We start from the raw sequence: 11,125 nt of genomic DNA, 5'->3' as shown, positions 1-11,125 counted from the left end.
CTGATAATTAAAAAAAAAAACTATATTAATATATTTAACTAAATTACTTAATATAATACGAATAAGCATCTTAAATTATTAACTTCACATCAAACATTTTGATGTAATCATCAATTTATTCATACATTAAAGAACTAATGTACTTAAATTCAAAATATGTTTATATATATACATATGTGTGTTTGATTTTAGAATGAGTAATTTGATGATATAGAGAAGGGGAGGATGGGACCTGGAAAGAAGGTTATGGACGAAGGAATCAGGGTGGGAGTTGAAAGCTGTGAGGAAGGAAGGCATGTTGCCGAGGAAAGGCCAACCCAAATCACCAGGTGGAAGAGGGTATTTAGTTTTTCCCACTCTCCAAACATAGTACCAATTGTTTATCCTTCTCAACAACCCAAACACAAATGCATATCCTCCCAACAAACCTACTACCACCATTAACCACACCATTCTTATCATCCTATATATACATATACAATCTTGCTTAATTATATCATATATATGATTCCCAAAGGCTACGGATTCCTTGTTTGGTAAATAACTGTTTATTTTGCTACCAAGCTAGTATCTCATTTATTAGTATTTTAAAGATATTATATTATTGAGTGAATATCCATCTGCTCTTGACAATTACCTCGAAAGGACAATAAGACCCCAAAAGAAAAAGAAAACACCCAATCCGGCTTGATATTTTTTTTGGAACTGATTAGCACTGTACCAAAAAAAAACAACATTGATTTTTTTTTATATAAGGGCCTCGTTGTCCTTTTAGAGTAATTGTCAGGAGTCGGATTGAATTTTTTTTTGTCAAGAACCTCATTGTCTTTCGAGATAATTGTCAGGTTATTTTGAATTTTTCTCTATTTTAAAATCTTATTATTTTAAAAATGTCTTAAGAACACTTGTCCACGATACCCTTTCAATTTTGGGACATCGCTTATTATTTCCTTGCTTAAATTAAGTGTTGATTAACAGTATTATATTTATATACAAAACCAGAATCATCACTTAAGCTAGGAATTAAATGATATATAGCTTTGACTTCAATAATAAATGCACATGCAATCATGGATACTATATCAAAATCGATGAAGCTGTCCGGAAGTTATCAACAAGTTCATAGTTATGGTTCATTTTTGACCAATTCTTATTCTATTTATGGCTTAATAATTTGATGATACATACATTATTCATAGTTGTTTTTTCCGATTGAGTAGCGTATTGTGAAATTGTGTCTGCCAGGTGGCAACAGGTTGTTTGATATGAGTTGTGAAAACATAAACTCGTCGAATATATATTGATATTTACATGGTAACCGATTCGAAGTGCAAACCAAGTTTTCTTTACTTACAAAGATTAAATAAGATTAACTCCCTTGATTATCAGACTTTGAGACTTTTCCCCACGGATAAATTATTCATTTCTAACGTGCTTTTCTGAAAGTTGAAAGTCCTTTAATTTATATTTAAAAATATATAATGTGAAGAAATAATTCTCACATTTTGTCATGAATTTTTAAAGAGGGTATACGTTGAGGACTCGGGAGTATTTTAATTTTTACCTGCTTCAATCTTCAACGAACCATACACGCATGAATAAGAAATTTCCTAGAAGAAATAATGTATGAAAAAGGCTAGGGGCAGCAAGTTTGTTAAATTCTGGCAAACATGTAACCAGTAAAGAAAAGTAAGCCATTGAATGAAATCTCAAACCAATCTCACACCATTAAAACTATCATTGATGGTTATTTGATGGTTACAAATCACAAAAGTTGCTGGTCCCTAGCATTCCTCATAATGTATTATTGCACGTTTAGAAGACAGAAAACTGATTTTCAACATTTAAATGATCATACTCTGTATAAAAAATATTTCTTCTCCATTAAATTTGAATATGATTCTTTTTTAATGGTTTATTTTTATGAATATTTTATTGGACATTTTTTTCAACGAACATTTAAGTTGGAATGTTTTAATAATGGCATTAAATCATGTATTTAAATATAGAGTAAATGATAAATAGATTCCTGATTTTTTTTTTCAGAGACAAATAAATCATCCACTAATTAAAAATATAAAAATGTTTCTCACTTTTTAAAATGTGAGACATTTAAATCTCTCTAAAGAACTAATTTGTTCTTATATATTTTGGATAGAAAAACTTAAATGTCCCGTATTTATATTTTCAATTAGTCAGAGATTTATATATCTTATTGAAAAGTTAGGACCTATTTATTTTTTTATTTTAAATATATGTTTTATGTAGTAACTTGTCTAACTCTCCCAGGAAGATTGGTGATGTAACCTCTCATTCAACTTTCCTAATTTTCACCCTAATTGGTTGATTAATTCAAGCAAGAAACCGAGTTAAACTACTCATGCAAGAATATAAAAACGTACGGTAAGACTGGGTTAAGAGAAATAATGTAGATTAACTTTTTTTTCTTTTTCCTATCAAAAAACTTATTTTGAAATGCGAAAAATTGAACAGAAATTAAATAGAATTCAGTACAAGCTATCTAATTTCAGCAATAACATTTTGGTTTTTAATTGTTTTTTCCCCTTGGTGAATCGATTACGTGGCTAGTTTAATTCATCGATAAGCAAGTAGTACGTATCATAATAAGTTAAGAATTAAGTAGACTTCATTTTATAACTTATCTGGTTTGATGATTTTGTCTCCTAAAGAGTGCAATTTTACTATGATTATCACAATATCAAGAGAGATGTATATTACTCCAATAGCCCTGTAAAAACTATATCTAAGGCTTCTTTTATAATATTTTCAAATAACACTCATATTAATTAGTGTTAGTCGATGAAGGTTCTTTTATTTTCATAACGCTTTGAGATTGAAAAGTGTTATTTATATTAAGTTGTTCAAGTAAAGTCAATTTATTTAATTTCTTTGTTTATCTCTACAAAACTTTTTCTTTTTTATTATTGACAAAATAAAAATTGTAATGCACATCAAACTGATATCTGTAAAGAAGAATAAGTTTCACTTTCAAATATTAGATTTTCGAATCACTTGAATCCCCTATTTGCAATTGTCAAAGTCATTATTAATTTTTTATGGTTAAATATCTGCATAACAATTACTAATAGAAATTGAACTAAAATGTATTAAAAATAAGATAGCATTATTTATGTTATTCCCATGTGCATGAGTCGGTCATGTTGACAAGAGATGTATAATGTAATTGTAGTTATTGTAGAAGTAGAACCAAGGTTGTTGGATTGGATGGTAACATCGAATTGAAGTGCCGTATAGAAATTCATATGTATGCATTTAATTTGGAGTTGCTTTTTAATTATAGATTGACATTTATATGAGTAGTTTGTATGTATGCGAGAAATTGTCAACTTATTAGGTTTGCACGTAAGTTGTCGTTTCGTACTTGAGTCTCTACGTAAGAAATTAAAACCTGCAGCCTAAATTGAAGCACATATATATATAGTTTTCATCTTCTTTTTCACGACAACCTTGTTCATGTCCACTTTGTTTGTTCGTTCTAGACTCATGAATATAATTGACTCATGTACTTGTAATAAGTTGGCCAATAAATGGATGTATTTTATATATAGGAGAATATATGAACTTTAGATGGGTGTAAAGTGTTGATAGATACTTCTCCAAAAAGGGATCGATAGCGCGAGAAGTTATGGGAACCAATTCAAATAGTTTATCTAAAACTGGATGCATTTTGGATATGGAGATGAGGTCCAAATGTTTGGGTAATTTTTTGACATCCTCACCTAGACAATAGTAAAGATATATAGTCCGATACTTAAATTAATAATAACTTCAATAGGTTAATAAGTGTTGAATGAAATTAAAAAAAATACCTAAATGTTAAGATATTTATAAAGTTGTAAATATAAGTTAATCAATTTTTAAGAATAGTTTCAGATGGTAGTGGGAAAAGTCTAGGGGCCAGCAACTTTGTTAAATTCTGGCCAGCATGTAACTAACAAAAAAAAGTGAGTCATTAGATGAAATCTCACACCATTAAAATCATGATGGCTATTTGATGGCTACAAATTACAAAAATTGTTGGCCCCTAGCATTCTTCGATGATAGTGGACAATTTATTTTTTATTATTGAATTGAAAATTATACCTTTATAGAGGTGACTATTACTCAAGTGGTGATACCAGAAATAATAGAGAAAGTATTTAACTTACTCTTCAAATCGGGTTATATATGGGTTATAAAACCTATATATTAGTCGATTTGACTTGTATGAACCCAGGCAGAAGATCTAGACTCGCCACTATTGGGGCAAATTGTGAATCAGCCCAATCTTAAAGTAAAGTGCTACTTAATTGAAGGATAAAGTATGATTTTGATCCTTAACATAAAGGTCGAAAATTTATTTTGTTTTTAACTTGTTTTTCGCTGTAAAATAATTCTAAAAGTTTCAGTTTATTTTAAAATCGTCATTTTTATCAATTTTTTTATTTTTATTATCATTTTGTCCTTAACTAAAAAAATATAAAATAAAATAAAAAAGAAAAAAGAAAAAAAGGGAACGGAAGAAAGAGAATCGGGGGAGAAAGAGAAGGGTGGGGGGAAGAAAGAGAGTGGAGGGTGGGAAAGGTAGCCCTGCCACGCCGCTGCCTATGATGGAGAGTGAGGAATCTCCACGTCGCCGCCGCCACCGCCACCACCACCGCATTGCCGTTCTCGTCGCAATTCGCGGCATCGCCACCACTGCCGCAGCCCTTTCCACGCGATCCACCACCACTACTGCAGCTCTCCTCCCCTCGCGATTTGTAGTTCACTTCCGTAGCCTCTCCTCCCCCACCACCGCCGCAACCCTTTTTTCTTTATTTTTTCTGTTTTTACTTTTGTTGTTGCTCTGATTTCATTATCCATTGTTGTTGGTGTTGTTGTTGGTTCACTGCTTCTGCTTTTGCATTCTACTTTTGCCTACTTCTATTTCTGTTTTTGCTTCTGCTTCTAGTTTTGTTTTTGTTGTTGCTTTGATTTCATTATCTATTGTTGTTGTTCGTGTTATTCTTCTAAGTGTTATTTTATTGTTGTTGTTTCAATGCATTCTACTTCTGCTTCTTCATTCTGCTTCTGTTTCTGCATTTTGTGAAATAATGAGGAAGGACATTTTCGCGCGAAGGACAATTTTAAAGCAAACTGAAATTTTTGGAACCATTTTATAATGAAAAAAAGGACGGAGACAAAAAAAATTTTCAACTTCTACCTTGAGGACCAAATTCGTACTTTATCCCTTAATTGAATTCAGATTGGACTGGTTCTAGCCCAGGTATGAACAATTTTAATGCAAAAAACTTTATATATACCCAAGTATGAACAATTTTAATGCAAAAAACTTTATATATATAGTTTAATTATTTTGTTCGTCAATATGATTTTATCAAAATTTTCAATTATTTTATTATACTTTTTTTCTTTCTAATTGAATACCTACACTGCTTTTAATTTTATAATTAGGTTATTTTCATGTTAAAAACGTAAAAATTAACAAAATATTCTCCTAAAATACACACAATCAAAAATCTAATTAAATTTTTAATTATGAACACTTTCAATTTACAAAGAAATATTCAGTGAATTCTAACATTTTTTACACTAGGAAGGACTTAATTACAAAATTAAAACAGTTTAGGAACCCTATATAGGCTACACAAAATCCTTAACTCTTTAATTGCAACTTCATCTTTTTGTATGAAATTTTAATGTATCGAAATGAGAAATTCAACTCATTAGTATAGTTTGTGACTCGTAATTAATTCTTCAAACACAAAATGCTATTTTTTTTCTTAAATGCTATTATCTCGAGAGATATATAAAGCCGAATCCCACAAGGCCCAAATTCTGACAAAATTAAAAAGCACAACAATAGGAGACATAGAAAAGCTTGGATAAACACAATTCCAATCATAAGGCCCAATTAGCCCATTTGGACAGCAAAGGCACAATCCATCACCAAATTATTTGGCGCAGCCACATATAGGCCGAGGAATTACGAGTTTACGACCAACCAGAAAAGTATGAACAGAACAACCTAACACTGTCTTCTTTCTTAATCAATTAAAGGTTACTATTTTAGGAAGGCAGATTCACAATATCACCATCACAAACAGCAGCACAATACTCACGCCTCATTGGCACAACTTTAAAACATTTAACATTGATTGATGCTCTAGTTTGAACTTTAATAAAAATTATATCAGTCACTTTTATAAAACACAAAGCAAACATGTGACATAAGATGAAAGCAGCAAGTACAAAGAGGTCTCAGGGAATGCCTATACACCTCAATGACAAACAAAGAAGTATCATACATATAACAAAACACAGTCTAGACTCTCATCTGGTGCTGCAACATATCAGATTTTGACATCAGGAGATTCAGCATAGGAAATTGAAATCAGCTCAGACCTAAACTTGTCACCCAAGTCACCGTTTGGCATTGCAAATCCATCTGCTTTCTTGTCTTCAGACACAAAGTTTGAGTCCTTGTTCTTATCTGGTAACGCGTTAGAGATAGCGATAAGCAACTCACGTGCCACCGAGATCATATAAAGGATCACAGTCATACACAACATTATGTGTTTCACTTCTTCCAATTTCGCCATATGTATTTGCATGCCATTGCTGGAAAATAACTGAGTGGAGTATCAATCACATATTCAGTAGGCTAATAAAAGTCCATTTGAGCAGAGAAGGTTTATCATTAAATTAGTAAAAACAATACATGAAGCAATATAAAAGGATAACTGAAACATTAAGTGGGGAATGTGGATATTCCACTAGCATGATCAACCAAATGCATTAACGATTAAACAGAACAATATGAAAAGAGAATGACGCTTGTAATCAACTTACTTTCTATGCATAAAATAGACGTTAACCTCCAAAGCTAGTGTATATAACTAATAACTTTCTTTTTAAAGGTTGCAACTTGCCACTTGCCACTTGCAACAAGCTACCATATTTGACTATTGACTGGTCAACAAATCAAACTACATTCATCTACAAAGCCCAAAAAAATAGGGCTAATTACAAATTATTTCTCAGCGCCTAAATTACATTAATATTGTAATTCAGCTACTTTCATCAGTTCTGGTCACTTAAAACCATTAATCAGCTTACTAATTATTTGTTTTTGATTTCCCCTCAAACTTCAAACCTAACTAAACTTTACATCCAATATAACCGATAAGCAACAAAAACCACCGGCAGCATGAAATCGAATTCACGAACCCTAACAAATTAATTCCTAATCAGCGAGAAAAAAAGGGAAAAAGTAATAAAGAGAAGATCTTGGAGAACTGCAGCAGAAGATGAAGTAGAGCAAGAAGAGAAAACTTAGAAGAAAGGTAAATAACAATTAAAAAAAAAAACGAAGCAATCGAGTTTTGATCGATTCATACATAGATAGAGAAAGTAAGCCTCAAACTTATATACTAAGAATTATCCAGATGTTTAATAACATACTCCACAACTAATGTAAAATCACGAACCATTTTAATTAACTTTAAATTAAAAAAAAAAAAAGAAAAAAAAACAAAAGTAATTAGGGAAAAAGCACACGGGAATTTTGAGGCGATGGAAACGTCGGTACCTTTTTTGGAGGTCTTGAGAATTTGGATTTTGGAAATTGTCTTGACACTTTGATCTCTCTTCTCAGCCTCAAACTCGCTGGCTTTAAATTTCCCTCTTTTCCAACAAAATTACCCTTTTGCCATTCTTCTTATCTTACACACATAAGTCAAAAATATTATGTGTCTACAGCTCATGTAAATTTATCTATATTTCAGAGAACCTTTTTAAATGTAAATAAGAATTTTGTTTTATTCAATTCGTTGCGATATATCTTAATAAAGAGATAGGAGTCAGTTTTTTTTTTTTTTTAACATTTTTAAAATTTAATTTTCAAATAGAAAAAAAAATTAATGAGATATAACAATAGTTTTGATTTACTATTAAAGTACCTATTTTTTTATTTATTTGGTTGTTTGTGACCAGAGTTGTATTCGATAATCTTCTACAACTTACTGAATTTTAGCTATCCTTTTATTTTTATTTTAAGATTTAAGATTTTTTTTTTTGTCTTATCTTGTCAAAATTCAAAATAATGATATTTAAAACAAGTATAAACAAATACTACATGCATCTTCCTGTATATTTGAAATTTTTATACCAACAAAAATAGATTTATTATATAACTAGCATATGAATATGATAATACGATAAATCACAATTCAAATTCAAATTTAATTGGAAGTTCTATTTAAAAGAAAAATTCAGTTGCGATAGTTATCTACAACCTTCTTTTTTCCAAAGAAAATGCGTTGCCAAGGGTTATCCATTTTTAAATGATATTTTTGTTGTTGGAATTATCCACAATTAAATGTTAATTAATAGATAAATAATCTAAGTCGTAAAAAGAAAAATGCATTTTCTGTTATATTTTTGGACTGGAAAACAATGGCATTTTTTTATTTGACATAAACGGCATTTTCTCTTGTATAGGCTTTTTGGGGGGTCAAGTGGGTTGTTCTTTTTTGGACGTGATGTGGGCTTCTCTTGGATAACAACAAGTCAATCGAACAAAAAAGAAGGCCCAACATTTTGGGTTATTTTAAGCCCAACTATCTTCCACGAAACACAATTATTTATTATTATATTATATCCCAAGAAAAAGAAAAATAAATATAATCAATACCTTGTAAATAATAAAAACATATTTTTTTGTATATATTGTATATAAAAATATCATTAAGTGATTTTTATATATTAGAAGTATCTGCCACTTTTCTGGTCATATTCTATATTGTGCTTATAATGTTGAGCTTTATCTGTGTTTGGCTCTTGACAACATTATTTTGACGCTGAGCTGAAATGTGATATTGTTTATTATTTCTCTGTTTTATTTTCATCATATCTTGTACCAAAATATAAAAAATAAAAATGTCCAATAAATATTTTCCTTTTTCCCAGTCATGATGCATAAAGTGCTATAGCCTATCTTTAACAGATGAAAACATGTCTAGAGAGATACCATATTTGGTCTTGAATGCCAGCAAGATTACCATCAAGAAAAACCATTAAGTGTAACTTTCTTTGAGTACTTTTGTTTTTACTTTTTTATTTATTGTTTAATTTCTTTTATGGGCTTATTATTCAAGAAATAAACTAGCTTATTAGGCAGCCTAAATAATAAGGGTAAGGGGAATGAACCTAAAGTGAGAAAATAAATGAGATGTATATATATAGTGCTTTGCTTATTCATTAATTTTGTCCACAAGCGATAATATAAGCATGATATCCAATTTATTATATATTTATTATTTAACTTATTTTAATATATATATTATTTAACTTATTTTAATTTAATAAAATTAAAATTTTATTAGATTCCATTTGCGAGTATCATTAAGTATTTGAACACTGATAAATTTACCTACAAAAAATATGAATTAATTCAATATATACCCATAAAAGATTACGATTAATTTAACAAAAGTATTCAATAAACTAACTATCCATTATCAAAATTAACCCAATAATTTATTCTTAATGTTCAAATCTTTTATGTTAGCTAGAAATGATAAGTTACCCTAATTAATTATAATTCATGTGATACCAAGTTACCAACTTATGTGGACTAATTTATCTTTTCCCGAAATTAAAATTGTAATAACATGGATAAAGTTGCTGGACCACATACATAGCGTTCGTTACACTTACACATTATCCGGATTTAAATGCAGTAGCTAGCTATAACAATATGACCAACTAGTATAGTGGTGTTTTCCTTCATATAATAAACGACGATGACGAAAATGAATTGATCAAACATTAAATAAATAAGCTAGGTCTAGATAGAAACTAGAAAGCTTTATGCTTTACTTGTTTTAGTAGAGTTCGAAGCGTTTCAAGCACTCCCATTTACTCATCTTCAATAATTCATAGCTTCTTTTCCGTACAAATAATTAACTTGATATCCTTAATGGCATAACAAAACAAATTAAAGGTCCTCAAAGAATCATCAGATCAATACTTTGAGAAATGTTTAGATAGAGTCACGGGTTTTTTAATTCCATTCTTCTCGGAGGAGAAGGTTTACTTTGATTTAACTAATGCCGATTGGTTTGTGTGTATAGTTGACAAAATCATTTGTCTCAATTTATTTGGACTTGGTTGCCTAACTTTATTATCTCATCAAATCAGATTTGGTTTTTTTATTCTATACTATTAAATATTTAATTTAGATGTGTTGCTCTGAATTCACTGATTGAAACAACTTTGATCAATGATCAGTCAATGTTCCGTGGAAGACACAATGCCTAGCAAACACCACTAAAATGAAAGAGTGGGACGATAAAGAATTGTAATAAGACACATGCTTCCTATAACACAAAGTTTCCATTTATAACACTTGGAACGAACGGAAAGCTTTAGAAAAACTTAATTCAAAATTATCTTATTTAATTTTATGATGATATTAGTATAAATTTGTTTCGTAGAGAACTTTGTTTATAACCACAGAAAACGAATAGAACGTGCGTAAAAAAATGTGAAGCTGAAACGGTTGAGGACAAATCTGAATCTATCATCGATAATGCACTTCGCTAACTCGTGAGGCCACCATCACTGCCAGTGCAAAAACGATCCAAAATAATTAGTAAAAAATAGTTAGAATTTATTTTATTTAATATTCATTAATTGTTATTAAAAAAAATTTAACTATTTTTTTTGTTTATTCCTTAGCGTTGCCGGTGCAAACGGCCGCTAAATTATCAAATTTTGTTAGATAAATTACCAATGCCAACTGAATCGCCACAATCCTTTCATTTATCGGCAGTTAGATAAATCGCCGCTAAATAACCGCGGCAATTTTCTGCTTGTGATGTAGTATAAGTATACTGTAACACACATCTTAATTTAACAAGCTGTAACCTTGCATTGTGAATCACGACAGGGATGCTCGTTAAATTATTAAGCTGGGGCACAGTTATACAAAGCAGAAAACTTTTTTTTATGAATTTAATTTTTATGTGTGTGTATTGTCAAAAAAATAAAAGTAATTAATTTTTAAATTTATTATTTCAAAAGTTATATAAATTAATAA

The 11,125-nt window shown here is 30.0% G+C and overlaps 1 protein-coding gene across 1 annotated transcript in view; it reads right to left on the bottom strand.

Moving 5' to 3' along the window:
- LOC107640021 (ent-kaurenoic acid oxidase 1) overlaps positions 1-707 on the bottom strand; it is a 1,691-nt gene extending 984 nt beyond the window's left edge. The window contains exon 1 of the mRNA XM_016343569.2: positions 233-707. Coding sequence (XP_016199055.1) covers positions 233-462 — 230 coding nt within the window. The 5' untranslated portion in view covers positions 463-707. The remainder of the gene's footprint in view (positions 1-232) is intronic.

The sequence above is a fragment of the Arachis ipaensis genome, chromosome B05 (assembly GCF_000816755.2).
Source record: "Arachis ipaensis cultivar K30076 chromosome B05, Araip1.1, whole genome shotgun sequence".
Classification (NCBI taxonomy): domain Eukaryota; kingdom Viridiplantae; phylum Streptophyta; class Magnoliopsida; order Fabales; family Fabaceae; genus Arachis; species Arachis ipaensis.
Note: the sequence above shows the minus strand (reverse complement) of the source record. Positions and strands in the feature narration are given on the sequence as shown.